The sequence below is a fragment of the Camelus dromedarius genome, chromosome 14 (assembly GCF_036321535.1).
Source record: "Camelus dromedarius isolate mCamDro1 chromosome 14, mCamDro1.pat, whole genome shotgun sequence".
NCBI lineage: Eukaryota > Metazoa > Chordata > Mammalia > Artiodactyla > Camelidae > Camelus > Camelus dromedarius.
The window spans coordinates 22,414,581-22,434,342 of NC_087449.1; the positions used below are offsets into that span (position 1 = coordinate 22,414,581).

At 37.6% G+C, this 19,762-nt stretch overlaps 1 protein-coding gene across 2 annotated transcripts in view; it reads right to left on the minus strand.

Annotated features, from left to right (window-relative positions):
• Positions 1 to 19,762, minus strand: part of LEPR (leptin receptor) — a 90,660-nt gene that overhangs the window by 28,532 nt on the left and 42,366 nt on the right. For both annotated transcript variants that reach the window (XR_004140837.2, XM_031465319.2), the window contains exons 6-9: positions 16,143 to 16,288; positions 14,184 to 14,328; positions 988 to 1,278; positions 712 to 829 (exon numbers count right to left, since the gene is read on the minus strand). Coding sequence is in view for 1 of the 2 variants with exons in the window: in XM_031465319.2 (XP_031321179.2) it covers positions 712 to 829; positions 988 to 1,278; positions 14,184 to 14,328; positions 16,143 to 16,288 (700 nt within the window). In the remaining variant the exon portion in view is untranslated. The remainder of the gene's footprint in view (positions 1 to 711; positions 830 to 987; positions 1,279 to 14,183; positions 14,329 to 16,142; positions 16,289 to 19,762) is intronic.

Consider the following 19,762-nt stretch of genomic DNA (forward strand, 5'->3'; position numbering starts at 1 on the left):
GAAATACAAACTAAAAGTCCAAATACAACTTGAGACTGGGCGTTTAAGAGCACTACACATCCTTGAAAACTACTGAGAGTATTATAAAAATTAAAACGTATCCATCTTCTCCTAACCAAGAATGTTATTATTTCAGATAAAAAGTCTTTGCAGAGAAGAATACTACAGGAAGACAATGACTTGAATTCTTTTTAAAACAGGGAGGAATTAAGAAAACAAGCATAAATTAGTCTTTATTAGAACATTTCACTCCTTATTGTTTCTTTCTTAAATAATCTTACCTACTTCTAAAGGCCATTCATATTATCTCCTACAATCTCTGTGCCACAACCTCCAACTTTTTTCTTAACCATTAACCTTCAGCAAATGATACAAGGCTAGACATTCTCCTCTAGTCAATTCTCCAGGTCAAATTAAAATGCATAGAGATTAAAATTTGGGGGATTTCATTCAATAGTTAAAATGCAATTGTGGAGAATTAACTTAATCACCAGGAAAAATAATCTGAAGTAAAAACAAACTACAATCTTGTGTGTGTGAATTTTTTTCAAGAATCAACGATTTATTTAATTCCTCAAAAATTCCTTAAGTATATTCTACCTTCCTCTTTGAGGAATAAATCTACAAAACTACTGGTAGAGTGATATATTTACAGGAAATGTTTATGTCACCATACCCACAGAAAAATAAAACAGCAAAAATGGTACATACCTATGATACCTCAGCTGCAAAGCACTTCCCACAAGTGATTGGATTGCATTAGTTGACCATCTGCAAGTCATTTTAGTTAAGTACCCATCAGTTTCACATGATATATTGATATTGACATCTATTTAAAACACATTAAAATATTAATATAAAGCAAAAACACCAAAACATTTTTAATGAAAATAAAATTTCCTTACATCTTCAAAGGGGCTCTAACATAGAGTCCGTAATAGAAGTGTATCTGGTGGAACAAAAGGAAGAAAAGCTCGGGGTTCTTACCAATCACATATAATTCAGCATAGCGATGGTGGCACTCGTGCTCATTGCAGCAGTACACTGCGTCATAGGTGAACTTCCCTCGAGGTCTGGTTGCATTCAGATTGGGAAAAGTAACTTTGCTAACATGGTCACCCACAACATCATACTGGCTTTGAGGAATTTTCTCAGCTAAATTCATCCACCAAACAATCTTTTTTGAGGAAACAATCTTGTTTTCATTTTTATAGACGCAGTGAAAAGAAACGTTAGACCCAACACTTGTCAGAATTTTAGGTGGGAAGTATATGACATCTGTAACGGGGGAAGGAAGGCAGGATATCAGAGGAAGACAGAAAACATCGTATAAGCAATTGATATCATTTAAAAAAAAAAAAGATTCACAAGGCATTCAGGATTACAAAACTAAAATGAGTGTGCCCAGAGACTTGAAGAACTGTGGCTGCCTGCTCGTGTACAATTAGTAAGTTCCCCAAGCACTCACATTCCCAAGTGACTTGAGCTTCCATAAAGGTCTTCAGTATTTTCTAAACACAGAGGCTTACTCATTATAAAATATGTTTTAGTGAGCAGTTGTCACTTGCTGATAGGCAGAAAATTAATGAAAATGAAATATAGTAATTCCACAATGATATGTCTTCCATCAGACTCTGCTGGAATCAGTTAACCTTAGGGCAAGTTCTTAAACAAATCCCTGTAAAACAATCCCTGTAAAACAAATCCTGAAGAATAAATAGTGATTGCCATTGTCTTGTTCGGATACATGAAAATTTCAAATAAGCAAGTAAAGTAGAGACATAAGCTTTACATAGGAAATCTAGTTAGGAAATGTGAAATTAATGACACAGTGATAAGCAAAGCAGGCAAAACTGTAAATATTGTTCGGTAATATCATTTTTTTTTTCTAATGGAGGTACTGGGGATTGATCATAGGACCTCGTGCATGCTAAGCATATGCTCTACCACTGAGCTACACCCACCCTCTGTAATATCATTTTAAGTTATTTAATGCCAGTATCCTGTGGTTGAGGACAAGGGGAATCAATATTTTTCTAAAATACTATTTTTAAATGCTTATACACTACTCCTTACTACTCTTTCAGTCGCCTATATTTCTTATTAGAAACAGAATAAAAGTAAATGAATGTTTACATAGGAAGAAAGAATTTCTGCCACAGTACATTACAAGAACAGTGTATTTCAGTTGGACAATTCAAGGTAGGCTATTTTCTCCTGATAGAATATGAGTATCTGTATTCATACATGTCATTTGGCTTCCCTTTGAAACAAAACCACAAATACTTCATTAGTTTTTACTATTTAAGTTTTCTCTTTTCTGTAACAGCCTGCTAAACTCCACTGTCTTTACACTTAAAATCCACATAAGACATTTTCATTTTGTATGTCTACAGTGGAGCATAAATAGGAAAAAACCTCACAGCAGGAAATTACTGGAGAGAAGCCAGTCCATTAGATTTATAACCCTGGCCCAGGGCAGCCCTCAGGCCTCACTGGTGCATTACTCGCTGCACACAGGCACCTAGCGCTGACCCGAGAGATCGTTAACCTTCCTTCAGCATGCTCACAGCTCCTTAGTGAGCTGCCTCAAAAGTCTCAGAATAATTCCACTTTTTAAAAAAGAGTATACATGAGGTTTCAAAAAATTAAGCTGAAGCTTTTAATTTGAAAGATAATTTAAAAACTCAAAGCATTTCACTTCAAAATTACATGCCTAAGTAAGATTTAATTGAGAAACAGAATTAAAGTTACAGTGCATTGGCACAATTGTATGCTAAAATAGCTTAAAAAGAAAACAAATTATTAGAAGTTCAATGATTTATAGAATTTACATTGAACAAATATACTGAAACAGATATGAGGTAAATTTTGAATATTTAATTTTCAAAATTATATAAATATATCTTTTTTTTAACATTTTTTATTGATTTATAATCATTTTACAATGTTGTGTCAAATTCCAGTGTTCAGCACAATTTTTCAGTTATTCATGGACATATACACACTCATTGTCACATTTTTTTCTCTGTGAGTTATCATAACATTTTGTGTATATTTCCCTGTGCTATACAGTGTAGTCTATTCTACAATTTTGAAATCCCAGTCTATCCCTTCCCACCCTCCACCCCCCTGGTAACCACAAGTCTGTATTCTCTGTCTGTGAGTCTATTTCTGTCCTTTATTTACGCTTTGTTTTTGTTTGTTTGTTTTTGTTTTTTAGATTCCACATATGAGCGATCTCATATGGTATTTTTCTTTCTCTTTCTGGCTTACTTCACTTAGAATGACATTCTCCAGGAGCATCCATGTTGCTGCAAATGGCATTATGTTGTCGGTTTTTATGGCTGAGTAGTATTCCATTGTATAAATATACCACCTCTTCTTTATCCAGTCACCTGTTGATGGACATTTAGGCTGTTTCCATGTCTTGGCTATTGTAAATAGTGCTGCTATGAACATTGGGGTGCAGGTGTCATCCTGAAGTAGATTTCCTTCTGGATACAAACCCAGGAGTGGGATTCCTGGGTCATATGGTAAGTCTATTCCTAGTCTTTTGAGGAATCTCCACACTGTTTTCCATAGTGGCTGCACCAAACTGCATTCCCACCAGCAGTGTAGGAGGGTTCCCCTTTCTCCACAGCCTCTCCAGAATTTGTCATTTGTGGATTTTTGAATGACGGCCATTCTGACTGGTGTGAGGTGATACCTCATTGTAGTTTTGATTTGCATTTCTCTGATAATTAGTGATATTGAGCATTTTCTCGTGTGCTTATTGATCATTTGTATGTCTTCCTTGGAGAATTGCTTGTTTAGGTCTTCTGCCCATTTTTGGATTGGGTTGTTTATTTTTTGCTTATTGAGTCGTATGAGCTGCTTATATATTCTGGAGATCAAGCCTTTGTCGGTTTCACTTGCAAAAATTTTCTCCCATTCCGTAGGTTTTCTTCTTGTTTTATTTCTGGTTTCCTTTGCTGTGCAGAAGCTTGTAAGTTTCATTAGGTCCCATTTGTTTATTCTTGCTTTTATTTCTTCTAGGAGAAAATTTTTTAAATGTATGTCAGATAATGTTTTGCCTATGTTTTCCTCTAGGAGGTTTATTGTATCTTGTCTTATGTTTGTCTTTAATCCATTTTGAGTTGATTTTTGTATATGGTGTAAGGGAGTGTTCTAGCTTCATTGTTTTACATGCTGCTGTCCAGTTTTCCCAACACCATTTGCTGAAGAGACTGTCTTTATTCCAATGTATATTCTTGCCTCCTTTGTCGAAGATGAGTTGACCAAAAGTTTGTGGGTTCATTTCTGGGCTCTCTGTTCTGTTCCATTGGTCCATATGTCTGTTTTTGTACCAATACCATGCTGTCTTGATGACTGTAGCTCTATAGTATTGTCTGAAGTCTGGGAGAGTTATTCCTCCAGCCTCTTTTTTTCTCTTCAGTAATGCTTTGGCAATTCTAGGTCTTTGATGGTTCCATATGAATTTTATTATGATTTTTTCCAGTTCTGTGAAATATGTCCTGGGTAATTTGATAGGGATTGCATTAAATCTGTAGATTGCCTTGGGCAGTGTGACCATTTTAACAATACTGATTTTTCCAATCCAAGAGCATGGAATATCTTTCCATTTTTTAAAGTCTTCTTTAATTTCTTTCATCAATGGTTTATAGTTTTCTGTGTATAATTCTTTCACCTCCTTGGTTAGATTTATTCCCAGATATTTTATTACTTTGGGTGCTATTTTAAAGGGGATTGTTTCTTTACTTTCTTCTTCTGTTGATTTATCGTTAGTGTAAAGAAATGCAACTGATTTTTGAACGTTAATTTTGTAACCTGCTACCTTGCTGAATTCTTCAATCAGCTCTAGTAGCTTTTGTGTGGACCTTTTAGGGTTTTCTATACATGGTAACATGTCATCAGCATATAATGACACTTTTACCTCTTCTTTTCCAATTTGGATCCCTTTTATTTCTTTCTCTTGCCTGACTGCTGTGGCTAGGACTTCCAGGACTATGTTGAATAGGAGTGGTGATAGTGGGCATCCTTGTCTTGTCCCAGATTTTAGTGGGAAGCTTTTGAGTTTTTCACCGTTGAGTACTATGCTGGCTGTAGGTCTGTCATATATAGCTTTTATTATGTTGAGATATGTTCCCTCTATACCCACTTTGGCAAGTTTTTATCATAAATGGGTGTTGAATTTTATCAAATGCTTTTTCTGCATCGATTGAGATGATCATGTGGTTTTTGTCCTTTCTCTTGTTGATGTGATGTATTACATTGATTGATTTGCATATGTTGAACCAGCCTTGTGTCCCTGGGATGAACCCACTTGGTCATGATGTATAATCTTTTTTTATGTGTTGTTGGATTCTATTTGCTAAAATTTTGGTGAGGAATTTGGCATCTATGTTCATCAGTGATATTGGCCTATAATTCTCTTTTTTTGTAGTGTCTTTGCCTGGTTTTGGTATCAGGGTGATGGTGGCTTCATAGAATGAGTTTGGGAGTATTCCCTCCTTTTCAATCGTCTGGAATAGTTTGAGAAGGACTGGTATGAGTTCTTCTTTGTATATTTGGTAGAATTCCCCGGTGAAGCCGTCCGGTCCTGGACTTTTATTTGTAGGGAGGTTTTTAATTGCTATTTCTATTTCCTTTCTAGTGATCGGATTGTTCAAGTGTTCAGATTCTTCTTGATTCAGTTTTGGTGGACAATATGTTTCCAGAAACTTGTCCATCTCCTCTAGGTTATCCAGTTTGGTTCCATATAGTTTTTCATAATATTCTCGTATGATATTCTGTATTTCTATTTTGTTTGTTGTAGTTTCTCCATTTTCCTTTCTTATTTTGCTAATTTGTGCTCTCTCTTTTTTCTTCTTTGTGAGTTTGGCCAGAGGTTTTGTCGATTTTATTTACTTTTTCAAAAAACCAGCTTTTGGTTTGGTTGATTTTTTCTATGGTCTTGTTAATCTCTATTGTATTTAATTCCTCTCTGATCTTTATTATTTCCTTCCTTCTGCTGCTTTTTGGGGCTTTTTGTTCTTCTTTTTCTAATTCATTCAGGTGGTGGGTTAAATTGTTTATTTGAGATTGTTCTTCTTTTTTGAGGAAGGCCTGTATCGCTATAAACTTCCCTCTTAGCACTGCCTTTGCTGTGTCCCATAGGTTTTGAGTGGTTGTGCTTTCATTATCATTTGTCTCAAGGTATTTTTTAATTTCAGCTTTGATTTCCTCATTGATCCATTGTTTTTTCAATAACATATTGTTTAATCTCCATGCTTTCCTTTTTTTCTCCTTTGTTTCTCTGTTGTTGATTTCCAGTTTCATGGCATTGTGGTCAGTAAAGATGCTTGAGATAATTTCTATCTTCTTAAAATTGTTGAGGTTTCTTTTGTGCCCAAGTACATGATCGATCCTGGAAAATGTTCCATGTGCACTTGAAAAGAATGTATATCCTATTTTTGGGGGGTGTAATGCTCTGAAAATATCCACCAAATCTAGTTTTTCTATTGTAGTATTTAATTTCTCTGTTCCCTTGTTTATTTTCTGTCTGGAAGATCTGTCTAGTGATGTTAATGCAGTGTTAAAATCTCCAACTATGATTGTATTCCCATCAATATCCCCCTTTATCTCTGTTAGTAATTCTTGTATGTACTTAGGTGCTCCTATATTGGGTGCATATATATTAACGAGTGTAATATCCTCATCATGTATCACTCCTTTAATCATTATAAAATGTCCTTCTTTATCTTTCTTTATGGCCTTTGTTTTAAAGTCTATTTTGTCTGAAATCAGTACTGCAACACCTGATTTTTTGGCTTTTCCATTTGCATGGAATATCCTTTTCCATCCTTTCACTCTCAATCTATATGTGTCCTTCTCCCTAAAGTGGGTCTCTTGTATGCAGCATATTGAAGGTTCTTGCTTTATTATCCAGTCTGCCACTCTGTGTCTTTTGACTGGAGCATTTAGTCCATTAACATTTACAGTAATTAATGATAGATGTGTGTTTATTGCCATTTTGAACTTATCTTTGCAGTTGAATTGGTATATCCTCTTTGTTCCCTTCTTCTTCCTTTTGTGGTTTGGTAATTTTCCTTTGTATTATCATGGATTTTATTTAATTTTTGTGACTCCTTTGTAAATTTTTGGCTTGTGGTTACCCTTTTTTGTAAATCTATCAACCCATTACTATAACTGTTTTTATTGAACTGATAGTAACATGATCTCAAACCTATCCTACTGTTAAAAAAATTTAAAAAAGAAAGAAAAAATACTCTATATTTCCCTGCCTCCCTCTCCCACTCTCAGTGATTTGTATGTCTTCTTTTATAATTTCATGTTTACTTTATTTGTAATTCATGAGTTATCACCTTTCCAGTTGTGTGTTTCTCATTTCTGTAGCATCCTGCTGCTTTTCTATTTAGAATAGCCCTTTCAATATTTCTTTTAGCATGGGTTTAGTGTTGCTAAACTCCTGCAGCTTTTTTTTGTCTGTGAAACTCTTTATTTCTCCTTCTATCCTCAAGGATAGCCTTGCTGGATAAAGGATCCTAGGCTGCATCTTTTTTTCATTCAGGGCTTTGAATATATCTTGCCACTCCCTTCTGGCCTGTAGTGTTTGTGTAGAGAAATCAGCTGAGAGCCTTATGGGGGTTCCCTTGTAACTTACTCTTTGCATTTCTCTTGCTGCCTTTAGAATCATTTCTTTATCCTTGACTCTGGACATCTTGATTATGATATGTCTTGGTGTGGGTCTATTTGGGTTCTTCCTGTTTGGGACCCTCTGAGCTTCCTGTACTTGGATATCTGATTCCTTCTTTAAGTTTGGGAAGTTTTTGGTCATGATTTCTTCAAAAACCTTTTCAATCCCCTTTGATCTTTCTTCTCCTTCTGGGACCCCTATTATGCGAAGATTGGGACGCTTTATATTATCCCATAGGTCCCTTATGCTATTTTCATTATTTTTTATTTGCTTATCTTGTAGTTCTTCTGAATGGGTGCTTTCTATTGCCCTGTCTTCTAGATCACTAATCCGTTCCTCTGCATTATCTAGTCGGCTTTGCACAGCTATTAGATCATTCCTCATCTCTGTCAATGAGTTTACCCATTCTACTTGGCTCTTCTTTATAGCTTCAAATTTCATTTTTGACATATTTTATATCTCTAAACACTATCTCTTTTAATTCCTTCAGCAATTCGATCACTCCTTTTTTGAAATCTTGATCTAGTAGGCTATCGATGTCTATTTCGTTGATCTTTCTTTCAGGGGATTTCTCTTGTTCTTTTAATTGGGAAAGGTTTTTCTGCTTCTTCATCTTGCTCATACCTCTTTGGCACTGTGGTTTATGGAGTATCAGTTGTTTATTTTGGTCCTTAAGGATTTTATCTATCTGATGCCTATTTAGGAATAGAACTTAGGAAAAAAAGAAAAAAAAATAAGAGAGAGAGAGAAAGAATTTTAAAAGAAGGGAGAAAGAGGGTTTGAAAACAGTGTATAATGAATAATAGAAGAGTGAGTTGAAGCAGAGTATTAATCGGGTTGAGACGTCCTTTTAAAAACTTTACAAAAAAAGGGGGGGGGATGAATAGATGTATTTGAAACCTGTGTCTAATCAATAGCAGGACATCAAAACCCAAGAGAAATAGAAATGAATTAAGAAGTAAAGATTAAGAGAGTAATAGAAAATAGAACAGGTAAAAACAGATTAAAAAAAAAAGGGGGGGGGATTTGTCGGTGTTCTCCTGGAGTCTGTGTGCTTTTAATGTGAAGTCTTTCTGTCTTCGTCCTGTTTTGGAAGCTCAGCTTGCTGTTTTCAGAGGCCCTCCGTTGGCGCCCTCTTCTGTGCTGCTCCCAGCACCTGTCGGCAAGCAGATCGCGCCTCCTCCTAACACTGGGTCAGGTGCAGCTCTCTGCTGTGGGTGGGCGGGTCGCTGCCCCGCCGGATGCCGCAGTCAGATGTTGCAGACTGGCCGGGGAGGAGGGCGGGTCGTGCCCCCCTCCCAGCACCTCGGTCAGGGGCTGTGTTCCTGCCCGAAAGGTGGGGGGGGGGGGCCGCTCTCCCTCTACCTGCGCCGCCGGTAGTTCCTCTCTCTGTGCGGCTGCGCACTCCGCCCTGGTCGGCGCTCTGCAGGTGGGCTCGGGGAAGACCGAGGGACAGCCCTGTCCCTGCTCCGAGCCAGAACCCAGCTCCTTGTTTGTCTTTGTGGAGCAAGTTCTCTGAGGGACCAGGATGGAAGGATCCTATCTGCCCCGGGCTGCAGGCCAGTCTCAGTCTGGCCTTTGAGGCTGCTAAGCCCTTCGGTGCAGATGCAGGTTTCGCCCCCACCCCCGCCTGAGTGCTCAGCGCGGAGGATATGGCAGCTGTGCCTGAGCCCCGCCTCTCTTCCCCCGAAAACTTTCCGCGGGTTTTCAGAGATGGGGGTGTGCACCCTTCCCCCGAGAGCACATCAACCTTGCTTTTTATGGAGGGTCCAGGTTGTTCTGCCCTGTGCACCCACAGCCACGGCACGCAGCCCCTTGCGTTCCCCCGGGGCTGCCTCCGTGCAGCCACTTCCGTCCTCCGCCCGGCTTGTGCAGCCTGGCCCTGCCCGCCGCTGCCGGCCCGCGTCTCAGGCTGGGTGTCGGGGGGACGCTCTGTGCCCGTTTAACTTAGTTCTGTTAGTGAAGGGCTGCTCTGTACAGGTCCGAGCCTCGGAGGCTCCCCCTCCGTCCCGCTGGCCTCTCAGTTGGAGAGGGGAGACCCAGAGAGCGAGCGCCAGTCCTCCTTTGCCACTCCCTCCCCGCGGGACCCGTCCCGCGCTGCTTTGCCTTCTGTTCTTTCTTTTTTCCTTTTCTCCTACCAGATTTTTGGTGTCTTTATCTTTTGAAGAGGGTGATGTTCTGTCAGAGTTCCACAGGTGCTCTGGTCGGCTGAGTGGGTCTGTAGATGTGGGTCTTGGTGTATTTGTGGGAGAGGGTGACCTGCGAGCGTCCTTCTACTCCGCCATCTTCTCCGTCCGAGTTTGCAGTCTTGACCTAAATATATCTTTTATTCTGAGATACTACACAATATTTAATTTGTAAAATAAGAAGACAATGATTTTCTTCTCATGACCAAGTATCAATACCGTTACAAGATCTATATTAATGAATTTTATTTAAAAGGGAAATTCTATTGATAAATATTAGTGAATTACTCAAAAGAACATAAATCACAAATCAAAACACTTTAGATAAAGTTATTTTATCTAAAATTTTAAATATGTTTCTTTATTACAGCTCCAGAAAATATATTTTTTTTAATTCTTGAAGCAGACTACCGATTTTTCTTTAAGAAAAAAATATTTTCTCTAACTTGGTAAAAGAGCTGTATAAGAAATGTAAAAATTATCTAATATCTGTTTCTCCTCTTTCCCAGCAACACGAATGCAGGTAATTAAGGTAGTACAAGAATTCAGCACTTCTAAAGTTGTTTTCACTGTGTAGCATAACCTAATTGCAATATTCTTGCACATCATAAATTCTGGCAAGGTCCTGGGTTTTCCTCTAGAAGTCCTGGATATCCCAACGGCTACAGAGAAGGAACATATTCAATTCATTTCAAAAGAATCCATAAGAATTCCTGGACTAGGAATAGTCAATGCTCCACTAATTGTACATTTGGTAGGTTACAGCTTTATTATATTAATGAAGAAAAAGCAGTAGTTACAAAGGTACTGAGAATTAGCATTCTGTCTGCAGCAATATATCGGTAACCTCTTTTTAAAAAAACAAACAAACAAAAAACAGGGAGGAAGGAAACAGTTCAGTGGTAGAGCACATGCTTAGCTTAGTTCAATCCCCAGTACCTCAATTAAAAAAAAAAAATCATTGCAATCAGGAGATCTATCAAACTCTTCAAAATCTATCCAGGAAAAAAAAAAAGCATGTAAAATAAAAATTAAAACAAAACAAAAAACCCCAAGTGTTTGAAATGATAAGGCAGATATGCTAATTCATTCTAAATGAATTAATGCCTCAGTCTTACAGAATGTTTCTCTTTGGTGGATGCCTTTACAGCACCTAGAAGGGAACCCAATAACATTAAGTAACTAGATTTAAGGGAGAAGGAGTTAAATTTCTTTACACAAGAATAGGAATTTCCTGTGTCTGGAGACACTTTGGTGTTGCACACCTTTCAGGGAATAAGCCTCAAGTATGGTAAGCACTGTAAAATGTGTAAGTTCCCGCAAACGACATCAGCAAATCTAAACCTAAAAATAAAAAATCTAAGCAACACTGAAACATCATTTACCAGAAATCATAAAGGAAATGAGGTGTTCCACTAAAATGCTCTATGTAATTAAGCTGACTACTTACTAGCTTTGAGTACCAATTTTTAGTGCCACCAGAAAGAAACCTTGCATAATTATACATTTATGTACTTAACTGCCTTATTAGTGGTTACAAACATGAACTTTGGAATCAGGCTACTTTCTAATTGTGTCAACTTTTACAAGTTACTTAAGCCTATCTAATTCTCCACTTCTTTGTCTATTAAAGAGGAACAGCAGTACCTATTTCACTGGGTTTTTGAAAGGATAAAATGATAATATATGCAAAGCACTTAGAACAGTGTCTGAAACACAGGAAGCACCCAATAATTGTCATTATTATTATTATTACTCAACAGGGAATGATCAACCTACTTATACCTTTTATCTGTGATTCAGTACACATTACACCATCACAGCAGACAATACTGTAATAGAGAAACGTGCCTGGGAGATACTGAAGGGTGTAAGCTTTCCTCCCACTCTTGGTGTCCTAGTCTACTTTCTATTTGGCAAGTTTCTGTCTTTCCCTTACTAATCACTTAGTACCACTCAGCAGCACCTAAGCTATCCAAGCTTGCTAAATTACTAAGCTTAACTTTACACACATTGCTAAATGAACAAACTCTGCCCTTTGGGGCAGCTATTTACTCACTGTCTGGATTTACTTTTCACTTATTTTCAGATTTTCCTGTTTGGGATGTCTCAAGTCACTAGAGAGACACACCTGTGTCAAACAAGTAAAAGGCTAACTGTTAATGGTAACGTTGTTGGATATTGTACAAGTAAATAAGTTGGCAAAGCTTTTTCAACAAAACATGCCTGTATTAAAACTTTGTGTACACAAAACAATAAATATTTGCCTATGGATGGGCATATACATGTCTATATGTACTTTATCAGATATATTAATAAGTCTGATTATATTTTACATGAAAGCATAAAACTTTTGTGTAACATATTAAGAAGCCAAGCAAATTTAATCCTACAGATATTGACATGAACTAGGAAAGTAATAGAAGTATGAAAGGATTTGCATAAAGTAGAATAGAGCTAAAAATATGTCCATCCAAAGGTCTAAAAACCTAAGTTGAACAAACCAAAACAAAATTTTATGTGAACTATATAACACAAGTAGCTATTATATTATACTGGATCAAATTTTCATCTTAATCCAATGAATATATAACATTACTAAGAATCACATTCTAGAACGGTATAAATGTATAACCTGAACGTCAGCAAACTTAAAAACAACGATTCCTTTAGAATTTCCTTTTTCTTCAGAGAGGGTAGGGCCTCAGATCTAATTAAGAACTAAAACAGTAAAGGATAAAGCCATTTTTGTGTGGAAGAGAAACATTTCACCAGATGGTTAAATAAATGTGCAAAGCACAGGCCACTCAGACGGGGAGCAGGGGCTGTTGCCTCTCCTCCCTTTGTCAAACTTCCCTCCTCTGCCACCCATTTCACCCCATCCCACTATGTAAAAACCTTCACAGGACATTCACTGAAATTTTATGCTGTTAATTCATTCCTCTCTATCTACTTCACAGCTGGTCATTAACACTTATTAATCAATGATCTATAATTGAAGATAGAACAAAATTTGAATTTTCAGCATCATACGACACATATCATGATACTCTAATTATTTGAGGACTAGAGATGACAAATTCCTGTCTTCTAAGTCTGCTTACACAAGGTCCCTGACTTTGCCAGTGAGCATTAATTCTTTCTGGTGCTTAGCCCTTAGTTCAGCTCTTCTCACCACCTTACTTGTGCTAAGCAATTATTTACGTACCTTGTCAATCTCTCGCCTTCATTAGACTTTGAGATTTTTAATATTGAAATTGTGGATTTATAAACTATGATAGTTATAAACTATGATCTACTATTTCCTGAGTGCGTACTAAGGGTCAGGCACTGCAGTAAGCCCTTTATGTGCATTATTTCATTCTACCCATATTAAAAAGCCCCTGTTTTACAGATGAGGAAATTGAGGCATAGAAAGATTAAGACAACTTTCCAAATGGTGCCAGGATCCCTGTAAACTTCTGGGACTCCAAAGTCCATGCTCTTAAACCACTCTACTACTTACTTTTTAATAATCAATGCTTTTTAAATAGTAAGTAATCAACAAGTAAATTTATTTCATTCAATGTGTTGCATATCTGCTTAGTGTTTTACATGGTACTTGCTATCTCCATACATCCAAAATCAACCTGAGTGTGTCTGCCCATTTGACAGAGCAGAGTAATTCTGCCCATTTGACAGATCGGACAACTAGTCAAAGGATCATGAGGTGTCTTCTTACAGTCCCTCCCTAGCTTGTGCCAGGGATGGGACTGCTGGACTCCTGGGCCTCTATATAAAACCCTGCGCCTCAGCTCACAAGGAAGTTGTGAATAGACTGCAGTTTTTCTGATATTTAAAGATAACTTTAAAAATATGAGAACTGAAAGTGAAAACTCTCAAGAGCAAGCAACTGGAGTGAAAAGAATTGTTTAATTATATAATACGTAATATTCAAATAAATTTTAATAGTTAAAATCTATGCCAAATAAATATATCTGATTTTCAAGTACAAATTCAGGAAACATCCATCAATAAAAGTAGTGTCCTGAATTTGTAAATTTGGAACTTTTATACTAACTCTATCTTTTGGGTAAGAAAGAATAATTCAGCGTGATACCCCCACGGATGCACACAGACGTGGGCGCTCTTACACAGGCTGCCACCAACAGGTTAACGTTTTCAGACTTTCACTTAAAAAGTAATATGGTGTTGCTCCTTTTGGTTTACTGCCACAAAATTTAAGATGCTTATAATGTGCCAAAGGCAAATTCAGGAACCATATTCTGCTGTCAACAGAAGTGACTTACAAAACCTACCTTGTGTGGTAAAGGTAAGCGGTGTACTCCAGTCACTCCAGATTCCTGGGCCATCCAGTCTCTTGCCCCTCACCTGAACCTCATAGGAAGACCCAGGGAGCGCACTGTCTACTAGCAGAGAAGTAGCTGAGACAGTCTCATCAGCCTGTTAAATACCATTTGAAAGCATCAGCACATCAGATCAATGTGAAACCTTAACCAAAATTGATCGCAAGCAGGTCTCAACTAATTACAAAGAATTAAAATCTTACAGAGTAGCCAGCTGGCCCATCGTGGAATTACACAGAGCTCAATAACCCAACGACAAATGTTTGATTGACATCAGTCAATAAAAGTTTAAATTGCCTGTGAGTCCAAGGAAAAAAGTCACAATGATAATCAACAAATATTTTTAACTGAATGATAACGAATATTGACGTTTCAGGATCTGAGAGGGACAGCAACGTCAGTGGGAAGCTTCAAGCCACTGCTGACAGCTATCACACACACGGTAGAATGTGCAGAGAACCATAAACGTTCCTGGAGGAAAGCATCACGAAGCAGGGCATGAATAATTTTAAGGACCCAAGTCTGATGATAAACTACAGTGAATCAAAATACAGTTTATAAGCTAGAGGGAAGATATCTGAGAGACCTATCTGCGTAAAACAAGCAGTGATGTGCCCCGAAGCTATTGAACTTCCTGGCCCATTGACTGTGGGGCGCTATAGGCTAGAAGCAGTGAAAAGCATTAGGAATGCATTATACACTATCAGGTCACCTAGATTTCAAATCCTCCTATCTCCATTTACCAATGAGAAAGCTGAAGCCCAGAGAAGCCTTAACAGCTTATTCCACACATGACACCGGATTCCCATTCTGCTCTTTACGAATATAAAGTCTTCAAAAATTAGCCCAGATCCAAAAGAACAGGTTATTTTTTTTCCCCACTTAAATTACATAACAGTTAGTTTCACAAGTTAAAGTGCCAAAGTTTTTCATGGCCCACAGGGCTCTTTGTGAGCGCCTCCTTCCCCCGCCCCTCTCTGACCAACCGCTCACTGCCCTGGCCTCCAGCTGCTCACCCAGCTTAAGGCCTCTGAATCACTGTTTTCTCTACTAACAACCCAATTCCCCCAGATATCTACATCACCACCTCCTTCAAATCCTTGCTCAGATGTCACCTTCTCCATGAGCTCTTCCCCGGCCTCCATTTAATATTATATTCCACCATCTCCCACTCGCATTCCCGGACCCCCTTATCCTGTTCTACTATCCCAATATATCCTGAGTTCTTGGCACCCAGTAGGTGCTCAGCACTTACTGAAAGAATGAAAAAAGGATTTGACACACTATACAGTACAAATGCATGCACTTGCATGTAAACAAATATATTGAGTAGTAAGAAAAAAGTAAGGATGGCACGTAAAATCAGAAACCAGAGAAGGTCTTTATGTGAAAACTTTATAATGATCAATTCCACAATTCTGTGTCTGGACTTCCAGTAGCCATTTAGGGGTGTGTGTGTGTGTGTGTGTGTGTGTGTCTGAAAGTGAGAGGGGAAGAGAAAGGAGAGAGGGAGGGAGGCAGAAAGAGAGAAAGAGAGAGAGAGTTTAACCTAATATACATAAACTTTGGAAGAGGAACTTTTCCTGGCACTAACTTCTGGGAGGAATTTGTCATGCTCCTCAACATATAACATGGATCCACATTTAAGAGACAGTGAGTAATATCAGACAATTTTTCTAAAATCATTTTACAGAAGATCCAGAAATGCTATATTATGCTCATTTCCTATGCTGATCTTAAATGAAAGCCAGTGGTATAATATTAAATTATGACTGATTCAGCACTAGAAGTAGCAGGAACACTTGATGTCCCCAGGGCATTTTCTATGGGACCTGGGGTGGGGGGTGGGGGTCCTCACTTTCCCTTTAATTGCTTCTCAACTTTTCATTTTATTTATCAAAGTATACTTACTTTTCTCATATTTGTTGTAGAATTCTCTGAATATTTCACTTGATACCGAAGTTGAAATGGTACTGATATTGGGCTGGACCAAGAAATCTTTAAATCACCAGTGTCCGTGATTTCCATATGCAAACCTGATGGTGGATCAGGCTTCACTTAAGAAAAAAAGAGAACACTTTTAAGTCAAGTGATTTTCATGATAGCCTTTATTTATTGTCTGCTTTTTCATTTTTGTTTTGTGGAGAAGTAGTTAGGTTTATTTATTGACTTATTTCAATAGAAGTACTGGGGATTGAACCCAGGACCTCCTGCATGCTAACCATGCACTCTACCACTGAGCTATACCATCCTCCCCCTTCCATGATAGTCTAAATAAAGTCAAAATGAATTTTTAGCATATCCTATTCTTTCAACTGCCTAAAAAGTGTCCTTATTCAAAGGCTGATTACAGAAGCAAAATACTGGTTCCACTCCTGTACTTTACCATAGGAATCATTACCACCTTCTCCCCACGTGGTAAAAACTAGAAATCAGTAAATGATGTTATTTCGATAAATATGAATTCCTGCTATAAAAAAGACAGCTTAACTTTATTCAACCTAGCATTTCCCAGACTTATTTGAAGCCCACCCACTGTTTTCATGAGTACCAAGCAGAAAAAGTATTTTGCAGAGAACTACTTGGAAAATGCATACAGATTTTGTATGCAAAAATCAATGACATATGCATGGAACTTTATGTAAATGTGCATGCAAATTCAGTAAATTTATTAATTTTGAAATAGAACAATCCAGACACATCCACATAGCATGCATGGTTTACATGCAGTGAACATAGCATCAGCAGGCCCTGGCTTGTCACCCAAAAGGGGTGGGGATGGAGTGTCTTATTTTAATGGGGCATTTAGCTCAGTATATAATTTCTGAGTTCATATGTATATGTGTGTTTTTATGCACGCATATGCATTTGTGTGTATAAATATGCGGAGATGTGTATGCCTGTGGTTTTAAATATACAACATAACTTTTAAATTATTTGTAGAAACAATGTAAACATCTTACAATAAAGAATTGATTGAATAAATAATGGTTCATCCCTTTAAGGGAAATCTGTACAACTATTAAAAAATCATATTGGAGAAGAATATTGAACATGCTTAATATGGTTAATTTTAAAAGTTTATTAAACATCTATCCTTGGATTCCTGATTTATTAAAATAAACAAATGAAAGGATATGTGTAAATGTGTATTAAAATAGAAAAAAGCCAAAATAGTCAAAAATAAATGATGTATTTTTCTTCTTTGTCCATCTCTACATTTTCAAGATTTTTGCAATTAACAGGAACTACTCGTGTACATGGAAATCATCATTACACTGAAATATTTATTGATTTGTATTCCATTTTCAAGAAATAAAATGGCACATTCATATTTTTTACATCCCATATTTTCAAGAATTTGGACACAGTTTTTCTTTTCCTTGAGTCAAAATTAATGAAGGTTTTACTTTATGTGGCATAAGACAAATTTTAGCTACTTTACGGCAGGGATAGCTAAACACTAAAGTCCAGAAACTACAGGTGAAATTCACTGAGTTCTTATAATCAAGAGGATAGAACACAAAACAAAGACACCAAACAAAAGTGAAATCATAAAATTATAAACTATTTCACATTTCCTATTTCCATACATATATGCCTTGATATCAGAAATCTAAAAATAACTCTTTCCCTGGACCCACTATGTATCCAGTCCCAGATCCCATCTACCTACTGCTTTCAGAGCAAAATTCCTCCTGGTGAGCTGGCACTGCTCACCTTCTCCACTTTGCATCCCGTTTTCCTAACCAACCTATTCTGAGCAGGTCTTCCTTCTTGCCAGTTCACTGAAACTACTCTTACCAACGTCACTACCCTTTGCCAAAACCAATGTCAATGGCCTGATTCACTTTACTCCAACTCTCAGCAGCACTCTGCACAGCTGCTCATTCTGTGAGTAGCTGAACTACTTTTCCCACTTGGCTTCCAGGTCACCACGCTTTTAACTCCTCTTTTCTCTCTGATCGTCTCTCACTCTTTCTCTCACTGAACTCCAAATGTGTGATTTCATACAATCCCATAACATCTATATACTAGAGACTCCCAAACATGTCTCCCCTGACTTCTAGGCTCATATATCCAACTCAGTATCTCTTGGGTTTCTAATAAGCATCTCAAACGTAATGTGTCACACACCTATTCCTCTCCAATTTCCCCTTCTCAGGATCTGGTGCCACTATTCTGGTACCACTTAGGTCCAAGCCTAAGTGGTATCCTTGATTCCTCTCTGCCCTTCACACTCCACACCCAGATCATTAGAACATTCAGCCAGTACCATCTCCCAGATAGATCCCACGTCTGATTACTTCTTCACTTCTCCACTGCAATGACCCTAAGCCAACTGGACAACTCCAACAGCCTCTTACTGATTCCGCTGCTTCCACTCTTGCAACTATCCTTCCTCCCTTCCCCATCAATTTCCTTCTTCACATGCAGCACCAATTTTAAATATGCATGCGTGCACACACACACACACCTGATCATATCACTCTCCTGGTTTAAAAGCTTCCATTGCAATTAGAATAAAATCCAAACTCTGTAACCCTGGCCCATGGTTTGACCTGGACCCAGATAACTGTCTAACCACATCTCCGAATATGCACCTACCTCATTCACTCCAACCACAAGGGCCTTCTCTTTGGTTCTTTCAACTTCCAAGCTCATTCCATCCCAGGAATTTTGTGAGCACTATTCTTCCTGCCTGGGGCACCTTCTGCTCTGGATTTTTGCATAGTTATCTCTTTTCTATTCAGCTTAAATGGACCACCATAGCTGAAATAATAGCCCCTACACCTAACACTCTCCATCACACAACCTGTCATTTCTTTTCATGACACATACAATTTTTAGACATTATCATATATGACCAAATACAGGGAAATCCTTTTCCCTATGATTATCCCTGAAATAAGACAAAATTCCTTTTAAGGTTCTTATAAAAGTCTATCATAGCACCTTCTCTTAACTTTATTTTTAAAAACAATTCAATTCAATGCTGGCTCTAAATGCTTCTAAAAACCACCTTTTGGACTGGTTTTAAAAAGAGAAGATGATGCTATTTTATAGATCTTGTAATTCTTCTCTGTGGTATAATGTCATGACTGACTTGCTTGGATATCATTGTAGTTATACTATGGAGGTCACAAATATATCCCCAGAAGACAAGTTATTTAAAAGTCCTAATGTTAAATATAACGTCATATACAGATTCAAAAAGTGCTATACCCCCAGGAACTTAGAAAGAACTGAAGGTGAAGTGGTGTGGGAAACCGTGTCAGACACGTGAAAAGGGGCTCTAGTGATGTCAAAAACTGTGAGGCAAAGATGCATGAAAAGAGTTTGCATATAACCATTTCAAGAAATGTAAATGTAAAATATTAACGCTGTGAAATTACACATCATGTGTAATGTATAATTTAAACATGCATACACAAAACTGAGTTAATAAATTACATCCTTTAATTTAACATTCTCCTAGATTGTTCACATTTGTAATTATATATTTGAGTTGATCCAAGAAACTTTTGGCA